This window comes from Fundulus heteroclitus, chromosome 12 (genome assembly GCF_011125445.2).
Source record: "Fundulus heteroclitus isolate FHET01 chromosome 12, MU-UCD_Fhet_4.1, whole genome shotgun sequence".
NCBI classification, from domain to species: domain Eukaryota; kingdom Metazoa; phylum Chordata; class Actinopteri; order Cyprinodontiformes; family Fundulidae; genus Fundulus; species Fundulus heteroclitus.
In genome coordinates this window covers 1077961-1100269 of record NC_046372.1, presented here as the reverse complement: position 1 = coordinate 1100269, position 22309 = coordinate 1077961, and the positions used below count along the sequence as shown (strand labels likewise).

Sequence of the window (22309 nt, the reverse complement as noted above, 5' to 3'; positions counted from 1 at the left end):
CTTTTGGACTTGGGAAGGCCATTCCAGGAGCTTGTTGTTGGCCTGGTTTTAACAGTTTCAAAACCAAACCATTGTCCTTTTTTAACTATCAAGTTGTTGATTTGATTTGAAGTTGAAAAATGTGTAGATTGTCCTGCAGCATTATTCAGTTCCTGTTGTGAAATGCATCCCTTCAGAGAACACGTCACAGCATGAGGTTACTGCCACCCTGCTTGGCATGGTGCAGTGTCCTTAGGTTTGAACGCCTCTCCTCCACACATACCACTTGAATGTGTAGCTAAATGGCTCAATCTTTGTACCATCTTACTGCAATTGTTTTGGATAAAAAACATTAAAATAATCTCAAAAACCCCTCTTGTTCATTGTTTTTATAATATAAAACAAAGTGTGACAAAATGTCTGACAACGATAAACGGAGGTGTGTCGTTTTACACCGTGCATTTAAACGTCTGATTTCAAACGTGATTAAAAGCCCCAAATACATACAACTTGTTGCCCTAATATAGAGCTCTTTGAACCTTTAAATGCGTTTTTATCAATATTAGACGTTAAGGAGATCCCATTGGAAGTGCAACGCGATGTCCTCAAAAGCTTATTCGTGCGTCAAGCGCGCTGGCCCCGCCCCCTGTCAGTATCATCCAATTAGCTGTTAGCACTGTAACTTGACGGAACGTTGTCAACAACTGGTCCGGAGAGGAGGAAAAGTCCTTTAATTCAGGTTTAGTCAGCCTAACACGTTGAACTGAGATTGTTTTTACGTGTTTTTTGTTTTGTTTGAGCGGTTAAATATACAGGCAAATGCACCCTTTTTACCCGTTTTTCTTAAAAAGCCAACCATGAGGGGTGAAGTTGTGAGCGGCTAACATTAGCTGTTTGTATGCTGTTCAGCCTGTTACAGTGGGGGGGGAGGCTGCTGATATCAACTGTGAGCTTGTGTTGGGTTGTGGCCAGCCATTAAACATCGCCTCCGTCGGACGTCCTTGAACGTTTTCCCCCCAGTTCCGTCTGGACAGGAGCTAAATGAGATAAATCGCCATGGATCTGTTTGACAGTAACGCTGCAGGTAAGAACAGGACACGGTGGGTGACAGCACCATTAGCTAACAGCAGCAGGCCGGCTAACAACTGTCGGGTCAGGCTGTGCGGCGGTCACACGGTGACATTTATAGCTACAATGGCTCCTTTTGCTGGATGCAACGCATGCGGGTGTATTTATATAAGGGGGAAAAACTTACATTTTCTTTACGGCAAACAACCTTGCGGTCAGGATCTGTTAAGATCGCTTAAAAAAGATCTGAACAGGAGCTTGTTTTCCTGTTCAAAGTGAAAGCACATCAGCTTGATGTGTTTACTTAGAAGCCTGTTCTTTTTAATTCTAAGAAGAAGAAGAAGTTTAGTGAGGGGGTTTTAAGTCAGCTGTTTTGTGACCACTGATTTAGTCCCAGGGCGTTGTTAAAACAAACAATGATGGATGCAAACAGTACAGCAGACCGAGAAGAAGTCAAATCACAGCGGTTCAACTTCCCTTTTTTTTAATCTTTGAATATATCTTAGTTAGTTCGTCCTTTTTCGGCACAAGACCAAACATGAATTTCACAATCAGATTGTTGATCAGATAGCAAAGAGGATATGAAAACAAACAACTAACTATATGCCTGCAGAAATGTGCTGCCTGTGTCCGTGATCTGAAGAGGATCACGTCAGACACGTCCCTTAAGATTTTCCACGCTAAGTCACTTCAAACCCGCAAACTTTAACACGTTTTGGGTGGGGGGAGATTTGTGTTTATAAACGCAAAGTTGTACATTACTGTGCAGTGAAAGGAATTTATTTTTCCATAGCTAAAATCTGAAAAGTGTGACGTGTTTATAATCAATAATCTATAGCTTTATCCGTCGTCTCATCTTCTCTAATCAGCTTCCCTGCCTCTGCTGAATGAAAGCATCCCCACAGCACAATGCCACCACCACCACCACCAGCACCACCATTTTTACTGTTTTGCTCTACAAAATTATGCATTGGTGTGCGCTGGTCTATCACAAACACTTGTTTGTGGTCATAATGTGACAAAAGGGTGAAAATCCTAAAGAGGCATGAATACATTTGCCAGACACTGTAATGTAAAGTTGATAAATGTTTCTGAGTAATAGGTAAACCACAGTGAACAGATACCATGCAAATGATATGTGCCTGGTTTGGCGATAACCACCCTATCCACTTCCTCTCTCATCCAAAGATGTCTTTCTGGTTGCATAATGTGCGCATTGCTGCGATAATGCAGCAATACACACGAGTTGTTAAAAGTGACGGCATCCAAAGCGTAATGCGACTGTATTATTTTTGTCATAAACTCTTCTGGACATTACACAGCGCCGAGCTACTTAGCTGCTTGCCTATTAATAGACATTCATACCGCAGCAGAGTGGTCCAGACAGAGAGGCTGTGTTGGAAGTCCCATCAGAAACACTGTAACTGAGCAGAAACGGGCTCGGGTAATACAGCCTTCGCATGTCTGGGCGGCCGGCGCGTTTTTGGGGGTAGTTGAAGCTCGGCTGTGTTTGTTGTCATTAACTCAAAGTAGACAGGATGTCTTCAGTAGGTGTTTACAGTCTCTCCACTTTCCCATCTCGCATCCATCAAATGCTAGGATAATACGCTGCCCATCACCTGTTAAAAGCTTGGGTGGGTTGTGAGGACACAGCTGCGCAGTGTCTTACCCGCGTAGTTATTGAATTAGGAAGCTGAACATGCTTCTGATTGTTTCACAAATTACTTCGGGAGTAAAGAGTCTGGCTGCCTGGAAATGCCCTGCATTTAGTTAAACAGAGGTTTATTCTCTTCCTTTTGCTGAAGATGCATTTTGGTTTGAGGAAGTGGAGGTCTTTCTCTTTAACAGCACCATGTGACAAAACAGAGACTTTGCATATTTATTATGTTTCTGACAATTTCTGTTTTTGCTCGGTTTTGTGGCAGCTATGTAAACCACCGGGGTGAGATATGTTTAATGAGTGCCAGTTTAGATAGATGAGACTGAAAGGCCTCTCCGCTGGCAGACAAACCTGTTTTATTTAGGTCAGGGTTCTAAGAAAGGAAGAAAAAAAAACGGTAGAAGGTGTACTAACAGGAAACTGCAGAAACTCAGCCAGTGAAGCAAGCTTTTGCATTAACACAGCATTTGTCGCCACTCTATGAGAAAAATCTCCACTCCGTCTCCAAACATGAACAGATGAAACTCGCTTTGTGCCCGTGTAATTCAACATTTGTATTCTGTTAGGATATACCTCTCCCTCACACACTGCTCGGCAACCTTTTTGAGAATCATTTGTCTTGTTTCCTTTCCCCTTGTGCTTCACAGAGCGAGCTAACCTACCGAGGAACATGATCGAGAACAGCATGTTCGAAGAAGAGCCTGACGTGGTGGATTTGGCCAAAGACTCCAGCACATTTCCAGTACGCCAGTTTCCTATTCTGTTCATTGTAAAAAAGGCGGAAGTTGCACAAAATTGCACATTTGAAAGAGATGTGATGGCTAAGCTGGTACCAAGTGTCACCAAACAGATGAGCCAGCGAAGATGAAGATGCTTGTAACGGATCGTGAATTCAATTATTTATTTATTTATTTTTATATATATATATATATACTCTATTGCAGTATTTTATTTCCATGCATTAGGAACTGAATCTTATCTATAGGGCCTTGTGAAAGTATTCACACCCATCAAATGTTTTCATACTTTGTCATTTTAAAACCAAAAACTTGAATATATTTTATTGGGTTTTCTGTGTGAGGCACAAAGTAGAAGCAGTAGGAACACAACACAAGTTTTTTTTTTTTTTACATAAAACAAATCTGAAAAGCATTGCATGCTTTTGTTTTCTCCTCACACGAATCAGGCCTTTGTAGAACTACCTCTCACAGTAACGGCTTTAAACTTCTCTCTATACCAGCTTTGCTCTTCTAGAGACTGAAGTTTTTGGCCATTAGCAAAATAGCTCCAGCTCAGTCCGGCTAGAAGGAAGGCATCTGCCTGTGAACATCAATTTTCAAATCTTGCCATTGATTCCCAGTTGGATTTAGTTCTGTACTTTAACTGGGCCATTCTAACACAAGGCTATGGATTGATCCAAACTGTCTAATGTCCTGCTGGAAGGTAAACCTCCACTTATTTCCCCAAGTCTTTTAGAGTATTCTTCCAGGATTGCCCTGTGTTTAGTCATTAAACCTAACAATCTTCCTTGCCCCAGTTGACAAAAAGCATCCCCACAATATGATGGTGCCACCATCAGACCTAAAGGATTTATGTGGAGAAAAAAAAAAAAAATACAAATTTAGACATTTTACTTGCTTGTGTCACAGTAAAGGGGGTGGAAAACAAATGCACACCTTTGGAATTTTTATTGGTCAAACTTAAAAAAAAAAAAAAATCTTACATGCTTTTCCTTCCACATCACATTATGGGCACATTTGTGTGGATCCGTCACAAATAATCCCAATAAAATACCTTTGGAGTTTGTGGTTGTTATGTGACAAAATGTGAAAAATTTATGAATACATAAGCAATGTGCTGTACCTGTAATTTTGATCCAGGCTTTTTACTTGTCTGTGTCGCTTCTCTCCTTGCTGCATCCCATGCTAAATGGTTTACACAACGGAGCGATTTATTTATTTTCTTGTCTGAGTAACGACAGTGAATCGCCCATGATCTCCATAGGCATTTCCTACTCTGGACCCTGATGAGGTGGCATATGAGCCTCGCAGCTCACGGCTGCTGGTGCGTGGCCTGGGAGAAAACGACATGGACGACGATGAAGAGGACTGCGAGTCTTCTGCACGTCTCCTAGGAATGTCTTTCATGAACCGCAGCTCTTCCAACAGATCCAACTCGTCCCCTTACGCCAGACAGTCTCCACCGAGGTAACACTCAGACCTGGTCATCAAAAACGTTGATGTGCTGTTGATATTTTTTCTGACTTTATGATCTTCAGCTCTCTTCTGGGAGTCAGTTAGGGTTGGATCTTGGGATTTATCATTTTTGGGTTATGTGATGATTAGAGATCAACAAATTGTGATTTCTCTGGTTTTTCTAAACCTTTGACCTGTCGGAACGGAGTTTGGCAGATTCAGATATTTTACTTTCAGAACAATAATATAAAAATATAAAAGAAGAACATTCAAAATATGTATTTCTAGCCTTTCTGCTGTAGGAAATCAAGAGTTGTTTGCACTTTAGTTGATAGAATATACCTTTAATTTATTTTCGGTCTCAGGTCATGCTCACGGCCTTCAACTCGCACCATGATCGCGTGTGTCCTAGTCCTGGTGTTAGTAGCCTCATTGATCATGGTCATGTACCTCTTACCTGGCTGCACCTTCACGAAGGTAGGATAAATAATTTTTATAAAGTATATTCTTTTCCTTCTTGATCAACCATTCTCTGCCTCTCGCGCTCACTCCCTAACCTTTGTCTTTTTACAGGCTGGCTGTCCTAAGCCAAATAAGACCGCACCTTTTGAGCCAGTCTACCCTAATTCCACAAGCGGTGAACCGTTTCCATGGGCCGAACTCCGGCTGCCTCGCAGCATCCGACCTCTCGGCTATGATCTCACCTTGACCCCAGACCTTGACAACATGACCTTTACTGGCAGGACTGTCATCGAAATGTCCGTACTTCACAGCACAAAACGAATTGTGCTCCATGCTGCTAATATCAACATTATCAAGGCTACGTTTAAGGTTGGATTGAAAGGGGGCCAGTTCAGTAATTGTTTTTGACTTTGCTCTCTGTCTTGTTGCTCATTGGACTTGTGTTCTCTTCCAGCTGGGGGATGGGAAGGCCGATGATGTACATGTGCTGGAGTACAAACCCCACCAGCAGATTGCTATTAAAATGAAAGAGGAGCTGAAAGCGGGCCAGCAGTGTGTTTTGACCTTTGATTACTCAGCTAACCTCTCCCACACCTATGATGGTTTCTACAACAGCTCATACACCGATAAAGATGGAAACAAGAGGTATACTTTTTAATAATAATAATGCTTTTGTTAAGATTACAAGAGGAAGACATTTTGCTGAAAGCTATCCCGACTCTTAATTGGACATGAATGAAAGAAATGATGTAAAGACAACAACTTAAATTATGTTTGACTCTTTTTATTTGACAAGTGCCTAATAACCTTCATCTTTTATCCATAGAGTCCTTGCAGCAACCCAGTTTGAGCCGCTGTCAGCCAGGAAGGCCTTTCCTTGTTTTGATGAGCCATCTTTCAAAGCTACTTTCCTGATAAAAATCAACAGAAAACCGAACTACATGACTCTTTCAAACATGCCTCAGGTACTGTCCTATTAGTGATTTCCCCTCTAACGTTAAAAGGGTACATATATTACAGCGCTCTGCTCCCACTAATCTATATGATAGTAATTCTTGCACCTTATGCTGGGGAGAATCAGTTTTGTCTTCACTAGTTGGGGACAGTAAGCAGAGACTGGACTCGGCACGTGTGTTTGAGCACAGAACCGATCCAGTCTCAGTCGCATTCAATCAAATGGCTTTGGATTTTTCAACCTAACTCTGGATGAATTTGGGTTGTGTGAAATGATTACCGACCCGACAGCAAAGACGTGTTTCCAACAGCCAATGAAAAGTAGAGGCTGGGACTAAACGTTAGATTTCAGCAGATTTTTTTTTTCTTTGAAAAACTTTGTAAAACGACATTACAAGCATAAATACAAAAGAAGAACAGTGGACATAATGCAAACTCTCAACTTATTAAATACAGTAAAATCTCAGACTAAGCGGAACGTAAAGTTATAAAAAAGATGGGGAAAAAGAGAAGATACGTCAAATGAATAATGATAGCCTTATTAAAATAAACATAACTTAAAATTTTGATTTTAAAGGATGGAAATGCTCTTGAATTATCATGGATTTACCAAATAAAGTCAGAACATTTTGCGTGTGAAGAACCAACATTCATGCATAAAGTATTTATAATGATAATGAATTTGTTTATTATAGACTCCAAATATTTGTGTCTTGTCTGTAACGGTGGAAATAATAACATTTTTCAGAATGAAGCCAACATTGAACATCATCTCTAATAACCCCACATAAAGAAAATACTCCAACTTTCTGCATATTATCAAAAAAAAAGAAAATGAAAAAAAAGAAACACAATAAACATACAAATCAAATTAATATTTTAGAAATTCACTTATAGGTTAAGGTTCTTTCATCTATAGGCTAAAAATCACATTTCTTTCATCTTAGACTGAAGCGGAAAAGGAATATAGTCTGAATATAATATGATTTATGGCTGCCACCCACAGGTATGCTTGTTTACCCTTTAAACTGTCGCCCTCATTAGAGCTTGATGTGCTCAGTTGACTTTAGTTGCTTAGATAGATCCTGCAGTGAGCAGCGAGTCCGTCCCTTGGCAGGTCCAGTTGTGAAATGTGTGATACGTGGTCTTTCAGTCATAAAACAATCCACTGAATTAGTCCGTTAGTGCCAACTCCAAGTCTTCTCAAAATCTGTGAACACTGTAAAAGTTGTGCAGGTGTGTCCTCAGTTTGCTGGTTTGTTTAAAGGAGCTATAAGCAATAGTGACGCTTGGTGGTTAAAATCTGAACAACACATACACAATGGCTTTCACTGAGACCAGCATTTTACTCAACTGTGCGTTGTTGCTGTGAAACCCCATTGAATTTTTACTTTCATACCTTCTAATAGGGTGATTCAATAGTTTTGAGTTAAATGAAGACACATCTGTAGGCAATACCTGAAACACACAGTTTCCTCATGTGACATCATGGAAAAGTCAAAACAATTAGGTAAGATATTGTGGAGAGAATTCACTTCAGGTGTCTAGTTCAAAGTTGCATACAAGATGCCTGAAGATAACTTATTGATCTGTTCAAACAATTATATGCAAGTACAAACATTAATGTTCAGTTATCATACCTGACTGAATCTCATGTAAAGCTCCTCGGTGAAACAAGTCCTGTACCAATATAGACTGAAAAGCCGCTCAGCAAGGAAGAAGCCATTACTCAAAAAAACAGCATATAAACAGATTACAGAGGCACAAAGGGATAAAGACAAGATTTTATGGACATGTCCTGCGGTGTGATAAATACAAAAATAAGTGTTTGGCTACAAAAAAAACATTGTTACATTACTTTGTTTACTAGCTGGCGCCAGAGAACATCATCTCAAATATGTGCTGGATTGGCAGCATTGTGTATTTTTCTGCAAGAGGGACTGGTGGGCTTCACAAAATAGATGGTATAATAAGGAAAGAACATTTTAGGGAAAAATTAACTCAAAATCTTAAAACACATGCAAGTACATTAAAGCTTAGGCACAAGCAGGTCTTTCAAATGCACAATGAACCAAAGTCTACGGCCAAATTAGTTGCAAACAGGCTTGAGGACAACAAAGACCATGTTTTAAAGTTGCCATCACAGATTCCTGATATCAAGTCCTATTGTCCCGAGTTAGTGGGCAGAGCTGAAAAGGTTTGAATAAAGTGGCTTACAAACCTGACTCGGTTACAACAGTTCTGTCTGAAGCAATGGGCCAAAATTACAGCAAACTATTGTGAGGTGCTTGTGGGAAGGATACCCAAAACATTTGACCCAAGTCATACAATTGAAAGGCGATCCTATATCAGAGAAATTCATGAAAACTCCTGAATTTGAATAACAGTTTTAAAAACTGTTCCCTCTCTCATTGTAACCTTAAGCAATTATAAATAACTGTAGAAATCCTAACTGACCCGACCAAAACGGGAACAAAATAGCCTTGTTTTTTTTTTTTTTTTTGCAGTGTGGACATTTTTTTTATCTGTCTGAAGCTTGGCACACTAATAGTGTTACCAGTGTAAAATTAGACTGGTGAGAATTCAGTGAAGATCACTCCTTAGCCCATTATAATAACGCAGATAGAGATCTGAACATTTATCTGCCTTTAGAAGCTATTTTGTTCAAGGATGTCAATTGTAAGTATGTCCATAGTTTGAACAGAAAAAGCCTGCTAGTGCCAGATATAATGGTGCTGTTAATTTTTATGTCTAAACATGATCAAATTATGAAGGCAGATTGTATGGCCAGGAAAATTCAGTGTAATAATATCACAGATTTTTGTAAAAAGGTGAGACCACTTAATAATTGTAAATCATCTCTACCATGCTTGGTTAAAGTGTTTCTGGGGCAGATAATCTTAGCAGCATTACAGTACATTGTTCAACTGTATAAAAAGCAATCCGTATGTGGATTGTTCTGATGTGGCCGATGAACCTAGAAGTATAATGACCCATGAAGTAACCCAAACCACTAGCCATTCATAAATTACCTGATAATGGTCCCTTTGCTTTGGATCACGGTACAGTAAAACATTTTAAAAAATTGCCGTTTAAAGCTAGCTCCACTTTTTGACGCTCTGCTTCACTGGCTGGATGATGCATGGCACAGTGCCAGAGTCAGTGTTTATTTTGCATGTCCCAGTCATTAAGAACAAAGCTGGAAAGGTGAGCTGTCTGGATAATTACAGGTTCATTGCACCTGCTGGTATTTTACCAAAGGTTCTAGAAATAATTCTGCAACAACTCCAATCTATACATTATACACTAGACAAGTTTATGGGTGTGGTTATACCAAGGACTATAACCTCCTGAGATTTGTAGCTCTCAATGCGGGCTCGCTGTTTTTGTTCTCTCATTTTCAGATTTTAAAACCGGCTTTATTTTCCTGCAGGATGAGCTTAGAGTAACTCCATCTCTCTGTGTTTTTCAGGCTAAAACTATGACTCTCTCCAATGGCCTCATGCAGGATGAGTTTGAGAAGACCAATGTCAACATGAGCACTTATCTGGTGGCCTTCATTGTTGCTAACTTCACTCGTGTCAACAGCACTGATCCAGGAACAATGGTACATTCAGGCCATAATCATCTATAAGTGATTTGAAAACATTGTGTTGGTTTGTGCGTATTTGTGATGTATATTTACGTCTGTGGGTTTTAGGTCTCTGTATATTCTGTGCCAGAGAAGAAAGAACAGACTCGCTTCGCTTTGGACACAGCCTCCAAACTGTTGACGTTTTACAATAAATTCTTTGAGATTGAGTACCCACTAAAGAAACTAGGTGAGCTCAACCACTCTCCTGCACACATCTATCTTATTACACCTCTTTTTGGTCTTATCTTGAGCCTCCTTTTGTGGACACTTTAGCTTAATTTCTCTTTTGTCAGACTTGGTGGCCATTCCTGACTTCCTGGCAGGAGCCATGGAGAACTGGGGGCTCATCACATTTAGGGAGACCACCTTACTTTTGGGAAACAATTCTTCCTCTCTCGAAAAACAAGTAGTCGCTTCTGTAATAGCCCACGAGCTCGCTCATCAGGTAGTTTTAGATTTATTTATTTATTGAAACTTCTACGAAAGTAGCAGAGGTTGCGTTTGTGTTCAGCTGCTGATCCATCTCTGTGTTGCAGTGGTTTGGAAACTTGGTAACCATGAGCTGGTGGAACGACCTCTGGCTAAACGAAGGCTTCGCCACCTACATGGAGTTCATGTCACTGCAGGAAATATTGCCCAGTCTTGACACTGTAAGTTTGAACATTTTACCTGTGAATTCCTGATTGATTTTTCGTTGTTTTTTTTTTCTGGCAGATACATTTATGTGTTTTTGCATCACCTTTTGTTTGTATCTTTTTTTTTTTTTTTTTTGCAGGGTAACCTATTCCTGTCTGTGCGGTTCAGAGCCATGGACAAAGATGCTCTAAACTCTTCCCACCCTGTGTCGACAGAGGTTAATACGCCTGAGCAAGTCGAAGAAATGTTTGACTCTGTCTCCTATGAAAAGGTACTGCTTTAAGTGTTGGGTACAATTGCAATGCAGAGGTGTTTAGACATCTCTCATCTCTCTATATCTTGCTTCCAATAAGAATTGGACTTTCCTGTTGTCATTTACAGCGACCCTGATTGATATTTGGCCCAGCATGCCAGATTATTTTCTGTTTTTCCTTGAACTGGCTGACTTTGCACTCATTACATGAAAAACCAAGAAATACTCTTTTGGTTATTTTAGCTTCCTAACTCTGAAGAATCAGTCAAACATCGGACCTGTTTAGAGCTGCTTATTTATATGCGTCCTCTTCGTAAAAAAAAAAAAAATTATTTGTAAAAATCAGAACTATTATAGTCAGTGTTATTCACCTGCAGATAAACACACCTGTCAGAGGTCAACAGCTGTGCAGATGTGGAACATCACAAATATATTCACCCTTCATTATTGTTCCAACAATAACTAGTTGAGATGCATTTGCTACAACAATCTTAAGTTTAATAATTTAACTTAACAGACTTGGTTTGTGAGATATAAAGGAGAATAAATGTGTTACTTCATAAAGCTCAGTATCGGCACTTAAACACTGATAATTTTAACCCTGAAAGGCTCCACTGCAGCCAAAAGGTGACCCACCTAAGCTGCTCTACACAGTGCTCTGTCGCAGTCAACACTGCAGCCTCACTGACTCATATGATTCATTAGTGATTTACACCAGGCATTTTACAGTATGTTTACCACAGGGGGCCCATTCAGATCCAGAAATTCCCTGAACAAATCTATAGAGAAAAAAATCTCTTCCTTCTTGTAACCCATTAAGCTGTATAATGCGGGTTTTCTACCTACTAAAACTTTCTTTTATGGAGGTGAATTTTCAGCATTAAATCATTAAAAAGCTCTCTACCAGAAAAATAAAAGAAAGCTGTTTGGTTTACCTAGCAGGAGAAGCTGATCTATAAAAAAAATCACTATCACACATAGTTTTATCAGAGTATTATGTCCAAGTATTAACTCTACAGCTTGGGGTGGGTGGGGGTGATGGTCCTACAGTGGGTTAGCGCCATTTATCACCTGACAAGATAATCAGTGCAACAACTGAATGTGATTTGCACATTCTCACTGAGATAAATGTTTTGGAGGAGAGAGAAAAATATCTGAAATAGTGGATTAATTCGGTGATTCGACATAATATTATACATTTCAGGCTGCGTTAGATAACTAGGAGTATATGTGTTATTTTTGTCAGGGGTTAATAGTATTTAGTCCCTCTGAAAGGGAGGACTGACAATAACAGTTGTGTTGTCGTTGGGCTTGGTGAATACTTGCTGTAGTTCAAGAGAAAATAGTGACATTTTCCAACAGGCTCTTAAAAACACATCTGTTCCCATCTCTTATGTTGAATTTATAAACCTAGCAAAAATTATACAGTAGTACACATGAAATCATATGTTGCCACCAACAAGGTGATTTTCAGAGAGCTATTAGCTGAATCCTTGGCATACAACATGACCAACTGAAGGATGATGCATCTCTCAAGTCCTGCATCTTTACAGGTTTAGTTTCCAGTTTGTTTTTGCCTAATGCTTCTTCCATTGTCCTCCATTTGTCTGTTTTCCTGTTTTAAAGCTCACGCTGCACAATTTGCAGTTATGTTCAATTACTTTTTTAAAGAAGTGAACAGAAGAAGCTTTGAAAGATGTTTAAAAAGCTCGGGGAGCTATGGATACAGAAAACGTTTACACATTACCGAAAGCCTGGCTTCTTAAAGGCAGATAATGAACATATATTGAGGTAGTTTATAACTTGCCTAATTAACTGGTTTTCTTTTGCCAAAAATCCACATCCGAATATTTACCTCTGAGAAATGTCTCTATACTCGACATCGCACTCAGCCATTGCTGCATTCAGTGATCCATGTTGGTTCTAATTGTGGATGTTTTGTGCCTCTGCTCTCCAGGGTGCATCGATTCTCCTGATGCTGAATGCGTCCTTGCCAAAGGAGTTCAAAAAAGGCATTATTCAGTATCTGAAAACATTTAGAGGATTAAATACAGAAACTGATGATCTTTGGAACAGCCTTACACAGGTATGTGTGCATTTATCTTATTGTTGTTTTCATTAGTAACCAATATGCAGTCGGTCAGTGATTACCCTTTCCCTTGATTGCCTCTTATCCTTAAAATGCAGGTCACAATGCTTCAAAATCCTAATTTATTTCATGTCCGATAAATGCATCGAAGCGCAAAACTCCTACTGTTTTAATTTGTAAGCACATAGCAGGTTCACACATGTATATGATTTGTTTTGGACTTTACTAAAACAAACGATTAAAGATGTAGAATATTTGCTTCTATACATAAGTAGCAGATGTTCGAGTGTTTCTTTCAATTTGCCTGTAGCACTTTGTCTTTTAGACAACTTTATTTGTCATTTTGTATGCACAAAGTGCGTACAAAATGAAATTTCGTTTTTATACAGCTTGAAAAATCCCAGTAATTTGCAGTAAATTTTATGGTCAGTGTTACATTTCTTGGTTAAAGATAATAAATAAGATAGTGCTCAAAAAGAAAATTATAATGAACAAGTCAGCCCTAGAAATCGGTACTGGTACATAAAAACCTGATCTGTCTTTATTCATAGGTTTTTATCATTAGTACTCCTGAACTTAGTACTCCTGAAAGGAATACTTTGTTTCTCCTAAAATGGACCTAATTTTGTAATTTTTACTCTTCGGGTTAACTGGATAGTTTCTCATGAGCTTTATTATTAATAAAAGATATACTTTGCTAAAGGAGAGTCATGTGAAAGATTTGGCTCAAAATTTTGTAATGCAGCTTTTAGGAGCTGTTTACACTGCAAAAAGGGAACTAAAAGTAAGTAACATTTTCTTGAAATTAGTGTATTTGTTCTTGATTTGAGCAGGTACAGCACTTAAATGAAATAAGATGATGGAGATGAGTTGTTCCTATTTTAAGTGCAAAAATCTTATTCCATTGGCAGATCATTTAAACTTGCCTGCTCAAAATAAGAACAAATACACTAATACATTTTTCTTACTTACTTTTAGTTCCATTTCTGTTGTGTAAACAGCTCTTAAAAGCTGCAATAGAAACTTTTGATATAGGATTTATTACTTTTACCATCTCTTAACAGTTTTGCTTGATGTCAAATCAATCTGTTTATACACTATTTATGTTAGATATTTTTTTTTCTTAACAGAATCTTTATAATTCAGCTGTAACACTTCAAATGACTCCTCCTGCCAGCTTGCTCATTTTCTTTCCTTTTTGCGTTTTGAGGTTTCCACAACACGTCAGAATATTTCCGAGATGATGAATTCATGGACATCACAGAAAGGCTTCCCATTGGTCAATGTCAGTCGCAAAGGAGATCAGGTGACCCTTTCCCAGGAACCATTCCTGCTCACATCTGACAACACCACAAAAAAATCCAGGTGGGTTTTGTCATCACACTCACCGGTCTGAGAAATGCAACATGGATCCCAACTCTGCTGCGATCTCCGTTTCAGACTGTGGACTATTCCCATCACATATGTGAACGACAGCTGTAGTTTGGCCCCAGAGTGCAGCCAGATGTTCACTCTGAAGAGCAAGAGCGGTACAGTACAAAGCTTAACCCTGACGTAATATGACATGTTGTTCATGATGCAGTGTGTAATGACAAACGTTTGTGTGTTTTAGAAAATCTCAAGGTGCCAGAAAGTGTAAAGTGGCTAAAACTGAACTACAAGAGTACTGGCTTCTATGTTGTCGACTATGGAAATGACGGCTGGAATGCTCTTATCGAGGCTTTGTCCACAAACATCAGTGTTCTCACACCTGAAGACCGGGCCTCGCTCATACATAACATCTTTGCTCTCTCCAGGTACACACAGCACATCTGAACATTGTTTTTTAACTTTACGAGTTCGCCAAAATAAAGGATGTCATCGAAAAGTTAATTTATTTCAGTAACTCGGATCAAAAACTTACTGAGAAGTCTGTCATTATACTATATAGTATCTGCACTCAGAGGTTGGTTGGGGCTCATTTTGACTGAATTAATCAGTCAAAATGCATCAATGCAGCATCATATGGAGGCCGTCGACCTTTGGCTCTGGAAAGAAGCCCGGGTTCCTCTAATATTATCCTTCAGCTCATATGCATTGTCGCTCTGGTGTATTTCACCTTTTATCTTGAAAATACCCTAAAGAAGGGGTCACCGACCTTTTTGAAACTGAGAGTTACTTCAGTTATGTTGTCATACGAAGGGCTACCAGTACTGACCTTTGTACTAGAAGAGTCAGAGCTCAACTTTACATTTTTCATGCCATGTTATAGATAATGTCGTTTTTAAATCTATATAAATGCAAGTATGAACAAACAGGAAGTGTAACGATATAAAGTTTTAGATGCAGCTCACTGGCGGGTTGTGTATTCTTTCCTTGTTTTTTTAGAACTGGCTCGTCGAGGGCACCACATGTGGTCCTCAGGGGCTACTTGGTGCCCCTGAGGACCACATGTGGTGACCCCTGCCATAAAGGTTTTGTACGGTGTTTTTAGGTCAGACTAGTTCACTGTGATACTTTGGTGATTAAAGCAGGTATTGATAGTTTTGGCAATGTGACTTGGTGCAAAGTTTTCCTGACATATAAAATAGCATCTCCATAAAGCCTGGTCAGCAGAGGAAAGCATTAAGTGCTCTAAAATTTCCTGATAGATGCTGTGATGAATTTGGGTTTGATAACACCCAGAGGACCAACAGCAGCAGATGGCATGCCTCCACAAAGCATCATTGAATGTGGAGATGCCATATTTTACCTCATGCATGATCCTCATGCATTAATTCAAGGACTGGGTTATTGCCTATGTCGGTGTGTTGAGCCTCCTGAAGCACTGACTCGGGTACAGTTCAGGTCGTGTGAATCTCCTCCAAACTCTTGAATGACATTTGCTTCATAAGCCTGACGAGGCTGTGGTCATCTCTTGCTCAGACACCTTTTTCTTCCCCTCAACCTTCCATTAATATTTCTGGATACAAACAAAGTTGAATTGAATGCCTTAAATAAATTAACATTTCAGCAATATTCTATTTTGCTGAGATGCATCTGTTTTCTTTGATTTTCTATAATGTTCCACCTTTTCTAACTGCTTTGTTTGGTCTTAGGCTGGGACGGGTAACTTTTGAACAAGTTCTCCACCTGTTAAACTCCATGTCCAATGAAACGGAGACTTCTCCTGTGAGAGAAGCTCTGCTGCAGCTCAATAGTGTCCACGGGCTGCTCGATAAAAGACAGGAGTCTGGCTTGGTAGCTCGCATGAAGGTACTTTACATATAAGTGTTTTGGAAAGTCAGTATGTGTTTACATTTCCTAAATAGTGAAATGATTGCTTTTTGATGTCTATCAGCCCTAAATGTAAAGTCTTAATAATTCATTGAGTCACAAGGTATCTCACTTTTGTAAAATAAAAAAAGTCTGTCAGATTCCAAATATTAGGTTTAACTGGAGAAATGTTTCGGGTGAAAATGTATTCATGATCTGTTTTTGTCTATTCAACAGACTTATATTCTGACTCATTTTGGTTCTCTGATGAATAATCAATCCTGGGGCGAGGAGCAGAGTCTATCGAAACAGGAACTGCGCTCAGCCCTCGTCTCGACGGCCTGTACTCTGAATGAAGAAAGCTGCGTTGCCAATGCCACGTCCCTGTTCAAACAATACAGTGACTCCAATTTCACCATTAAGTAAGTACAGAACCCAAGATTTACCAGGACTTTGAATGAATAATGACCTAAATAAGAACAGAAACAATCTTGAAATGAATTAAGAGTCAACAGAACTGGGCTGTAAATGTGTGTTAGGAGGATGACTAAAGCAGCAGCCCTGAACTCAACATTCCTATATTTGTGGGGTTTTATATTTACTTCTGTAGGATTCCAGGTGATTTGCAGCAAGCTGTCTTTATGGTGGCAGCTCAGTCAGACGATGGTTGGAGAAGCTTGCTCAACTTGTACACAACCACCACCTATGATGCAGAGAAGCGGAAGATGCTAAAGGGCCTGGCATCCACTCAGGACCCTCGGCGTATTGCATGGTAAGGGTCTCTCTCTCTGTTTAACAGATTTATTTCTGTATGTCTTCAGCTGTCCACCCAGTTCTTTAAAGTCTTGCACATTTTGCACTACAAATATCAGACCAACACAATGTAGTCCATAGTTCTGGAAGTGTAAAATAAATTATTTTCAACAGTTTTTGCAAATACAAAATCTTCTTTTTTTATTATTTTCTTTTACTTTGTTACCCCTAAATAAAATCTAGTGCAGTCAGTTGTCAACAAATCAACAAATGAGTAAATGCAGTCCATCTGCATGTAATTTAGTCTTACTGGTGACTCTGGAGGAGCTGCAGAGAACAAATCTGTTGAGATAATGGAAAACACTATTTGTACACCATACCTGTAAAACAAGGGGGTTGCAGCACCATATATGTCTTCAGCAGAGAAGAGAAACATGGTCAGAGGCGTTGGAAAGACGAAAGGAGCTAAATGCAGGGCCATCCTTAGGAGGGGGTGTTCTTAAAGCAAGAGCCACATGAGAATGCTTTCATCAAATTAAATTGATGCCCAGTAAACCCCCAGATCTAAATCCATTTGAAAATCTGTAGTAAGACTGTAAAATAGATTTTTTTACAACTTTCTCCATCCAGTCTAATTGAGCCTGGGCTATTTTGCAGAGAGGAATGGGCAATCTTTCAGTCTCTAGATGTGGAAAGCTAGCAGAGACGTAAACGAAAGGAATTGCAGCCGTAACTGCAGCAAAGGTTCTGATTCTGCGAAGTATTTTCTCAGGGGGCGTGTAAAAGCACGCTACAGTCTTCTGATTTTTATCTGTTAGTCAAAACCCTGTGTTATAATCTTTCCACTTGACGATAATGGACAAGGTTGTGTCTCACTGTCACATAAAATGGGTATAAAATACTTAGAATTTTGTCTTTATTTGACAAAATGTGAAAATGTTGTTAAATGCAGTTAACTTTGCTGGCTGATGTAGAAAACAGCACTTCATAATACATCACAGCAGGTAGACTTCCCATTTCCTTTCAAGCTACTGTCGACCTGTTCTGTGAATAGATGAAAAAATACACAAATAAATGAATCGGTGTATGAGAACCTAATTAACCATTGTAGTGGCAGGGCTTATAGGTTAACAAATTAAAGATGACATCTGCTGCTTATTTTTCTCCCGTCACACCATCTTCCCCCTTAGTACAAACATTTTACTCTTGTTGCATTATGGTCTCAGCGAGGAGTGTGTTGTGAGCGGTATTTAAACTCTCTGTTTTGGTCTGTGCAGGATCCTCAAGGCGGGTCTTAACGGGGATATCATCCAGACGCAGGAGCTGCCTCTGATCATCAACACCGTGTGTAACGGCTTTGCTGGCTATTTGTTTGCTTGGGATTTCATACAAGTAAACTGGGACCGGCTCATAGAGAAGTAAGTCTCATCAAAACCATTCCTTAAAGTCCATTTTAGGATAAATTTACCGCATTATTAAAAGGATCAGACATTTTTTATGATATAATAATAAGCTTTTTGTGATTCTGGCTGCAGGTTTCCTCTGGGCTCTTTTGCCATCCAGTCAATCATCAAATCCACTACCTCCCAGTTCTCCACCCAGGCACACCTGGATCAGGTATGTATAGATTACAAAAATATATATACAGTATAATTTTATATGATTGACCAGAACAACACCCTAAACATACAGAGTATGTAACTCCACTGTAACTCTGACCCTAAACTCAGAGTTACAGTGGAGTCATTTAGATTAAACTCATCCATGTGTTAGAATGGCCCGTTCCGAACCTATACGAAGTTGGGAATGTTTGGCAGTCGATGTCTCCTTATAATCTGGCCGCTCTGTAGCTGTCTTGTGAGGAAGAATGGGCAACAATGAGTAAGAATGTCTGTACATGTGCAAAGCTGGTAAAGACATACCCCCAAAAATACTAAATACTTGGCTTTAACTGCAGCAACAGGTGATTCTACAGCCAATAAGTATTGACTCATTTGGGTTAAATACAGATTCACCCCATTCTTTAATTTGGTAAATTATTTTGAAAACCATCCATTAGACACAGTTATATTACTTGCTGTGTTACCCTGTCATAAAAACCCAGTAGAGTACATTGAGGTTGTAATGTGACAAAAAGTAAATAAGTTCTTGTTTTGAGGGGATTAGGAGTCCTGTGATCACTTTCTGTCTTGTTCAGGTTCAAGCTTTCTTCTCCAGCCTGAAGCAACGAGGCTCTCAGATGAGGAGCGTGCGGGAGGCTCTGGAGACCATCAGGCTGAACAAACGGTGGATGGAGAACAACTTACAAGCTTTTGGAAAGTGGCTTTAGGAAGGTTAATTCAAGCTGAAGCCACCCCCGAAAAACGAGCAGGTGGGGTGCATCTTCAAGACAGCAGCAGTGTTTGCACAACTTTTGGACTCTGTCCCCTAACTCCCAGTATCCAGATCAGAGCACCAGTCAGCTGCTCTTGCTGGATGGAAGGCTTCAGAGATGAGTCCTGTCAGTTTTACTTGATAGCTCAGGGTGGATCCGATTGTCCGTCTGACTTGGCATTGTTAGACTCCACCACACACTCCTGGTGTTTTATGCTGTTGACCAAACCTCCTCTGCAGTTCTCATCTGAACCCTGGACTTTATTAGACAATCATGCTTCAAAGACTGAAACAAATCCCCCTCTTAGTCTCCGCTGCATCTCAGTCAACCCAACCATTTAAGATAAACATGCGTCCTCTTGGTAAATCCAAGTTAAGATTAGTGTCAGCGTCGCTGTCTTGTGTCAGAACAGCCAATTTGTTTTGCGAAGACGAGGCCGTGCAGCGTTCGTCAGCCGTGAGGAACTGACAGATGCCAGTTGTGTTAAATAAATAAATCCCCATTACTCCTGTAACTAAAGCCTTCTGCCATGTTGATCATAGTCGGGTTAGATGATTAATTGATAGCTTAAAATGCCAAAAACTGTGCTGGCATTAGTTGAATGTAGAAAGAAACCTTCCCACTGTGTGCAGTAAAGGATGTACTGAAAAACAGTGCAGGTTTAAATCACCCAATGTGTCTTACAGCAGGTGAGAGCAGGCAGCCAACACTGGAGCCAAATGGTCTCTTTATTTAGTTTCTCCAACTTCTGCTCTGATCCACAGGTTTTTCTCTACTTGTATTGCCTGTATGCTCCTTTTTTTTTTTTTTAGGCCACACCTGTGTAAAGATGTAACTATAATGTAAATACGGTCAGCGATGTGCTTTTGGAGATACCATTTTAGACATACTGACTTTTAATATTTTACGACTTGATTTCTGTTTTGTTTGTGTATATTGTAAAGTCCAAATTATTCTGAGTCCAGGTCAAAGCTTTTTTTTGTTATTCCCTTACCTCCTCATTTAGACAACCAAAAAGAAGTCATTTGCTGATGATTGTTGTGTTACAAGGGCTACTGTGCATATTACAGATACCAGGCATATGTGTTTATCTGTTTGTACTTATTGATAATTTGTTATTAGTCTAAAAAAAAAAACACGGAGCTTGCTCTGGTGTTAACTAGAGTTGTCGCTCCTCAGAATTAGCTATTTATTTAGCATTGTTACATGTGACTCAGTTTTGTTCTTAAATGTTATTTAAAGACAGATGCACATCCAGAGAGGTACTTCACTATCCTGTTAAAAATGTGTCGTTACATAATACTGAGTGTCACTCCCACTCATAAAGACAACTCGAGAGATCTGTGAAAATGCTAAACTTAACGGTACCTTCAGAGAAGACGACTCGATAAAACCCTCATCTTTAATGGGGATGACGAAACACAGGGTTCCTCATAGGGCCCTAAAAAGTATGGATTTGCTTTCAGCATTTTTGCAGATCTCAATAAGTATGGAAAAAGAAATCTGAGTGTAGTATAGTTCTTTGATGTTCCCACAGTTAATTGCATTTTCTTTTTTACTTATTACGTTGATCTGTATGAAATTTATATGCTTTCAAATTATACATTTAACATTTTACTCACAAGAATTTTGGTTTTACGAATGAAGAATACTCCGTCAGGAATCTACTGAAGACCTACTATTTTACTCCCTGTTTGATCTCTAGACAGTTTTAGATTCAGATTAAACAATTTAACAAAGCAATATGAATTGCATTCTTTAATCAATTTCTACAAGCAAAATGAAGGCATCAAAGTTTCAAATCTGTGCTTTAAATATCTGCTTTCGGTCTGGGACATTATGAGCTGATCTAAGTTATCTCTTATGTCACACTCCAAAAAATATTATGGAACCTACATATAAACTGACTGGACTGCTATTCAAGCAGGGTCAAATTGTTTTGTAAAGATTTATTATAAATTGTTGGATTAAATCTAGAAATTTAATTCTGGGAAATGCAAAATTTGTCATAAAAATGTGTCAGAACTATATAACGATCTACTATTGCAAGTGTTTCTAATTTTCTAAAGAAGAATTCGAGAAAAACAAATGACTGAAATAGACTGTAGTTTAAATAGTTTAAATCTGTTTGAGGATCATCAATATTGCAGATGATAAGTTTGTCCTCCACTCGGTGATTGTATTCAGTTAGAGGATCTCGTTCAGTTTCGTTGTTAATTTTGAAGGCATTGAATGTCCAGATACTTTTCTGTGTTACGCAGGACTGTAGGAGAGCACCATGTTTGCAGTGGAACTGTCAGATTGGTCTCTTTTTGCACTGAGATGATGTGCTGTAGATGCTTTGAAGATTTCATTGCTTGATATGTGTACAAATTGTTGGACTAAGCAGTTCTGGGGGAAACATTTTGATTTTTGATAGAATTTAAAGGGAACTCCATCATTATCTGTCAGATTTTCCCACATTGTTCCTATGTTTTATTTTTTTGCCGTTTTAATTTTGTCCTTCTTTCAATAACAGACCGAAGTTCAAGTTCCTGTGCTTTAGAAGCTTTTTTCATGAAAGAAAAATGTTTCAGTGATAATTATTATTGAAACTCCAAATAAAGTTAAGCTGCATCCAAGTTTTCTTCACTGGCATTCATTGTGCAACAACAGTGTTTATTGTAAAATATCCAGCCTTACAAAGAAAAAAAAAAGTTGTTCACACATATTTTGTCAGAACATCTTTAAATGTCATCAGAACATTAGCTGTGCACTAATAATAATAATAATAATAATAATAATAATAATAATAATAATAATACAGCATATTTCTGCCCAGATGTAGACACATTTCCCACCTGATCTTTAAATCCTTGATCCGTATTTTAGATGTTTCCCTGCATCGAAGTAATGAGTCACCTTCTCAGCTTGACCTGGGTGTTTGACCTGGGGAACATCTAAAACTTGAAGGGCATTGGTCGTTAAGATCAGGAGATGACCCCCTATTAGACATATAACCAATGAAAACATAAACGT

General features: G+C 39.0%; 1 protein-coding gene across 1 annotated transcript; it reads left to right on the top strand.

The window, feature by feature from the left end:
• Positions 1-651: 651 nt before the first annotated feature.
• Positions 652-21912, top strand: LOC105926939 (leucyl/cystinyl aminopeptidase). Its single transcript, XM_012863485.3, has 22 exons — positions 652-1063; positions 3355-3449; positions 4712-4914; positions 5268-5379; positions 5476-5733; positions 5819-6009; positions 6191-6329; positions 9791-9925; positions 10019-10139; positions 10246-10397; positions 10489-10602; positions 10728-10859; positions 12799-12927; positions 14141-14295; positions 14371-14459; positions 14543-14726; positions 16008-16164; positions 16402-16586; positions 16775-16936; positions 18195-18335; positions 18453-18534; positions 19115-21912. The coding sequence occupies exons 1-22, from the start codon at positions 1036-1038 to the stop codon at positions 19244-19246; spliced, it is 3096 nt and encodes a 1031-aa protein (XP_012718939.2). The 5' UTR covers positions 652-1035; the 3' UTR covers positions 19247-21912.
• Positions 21913-22309: the final 397 nt, after the last annotated feature.

Excerpts from the sequence above, each read along its gene's own strand:
- LOC105926939 (XM_012863485.3), top strand. The coding sequence starts at position 1,036 with ATGGATCTGTTTGACAGTAACGCTGCAG. Across the intron at positions 6,330-9,790 it reads CTCTTTCAAACATGCCTCAG|GCTAAAACTATGACTCTCTC; the intron begins GTACTGTCCTAT and ends TGTGTTTTTCAG. Across the intron at positions 14,296-14,370 it reads AACACCACAAAAAAATCCAG|ACTGTGGACTATTCCCATCA; the intron begins GTGGGTTTTGTC and ends TCTCCGTTTCAG.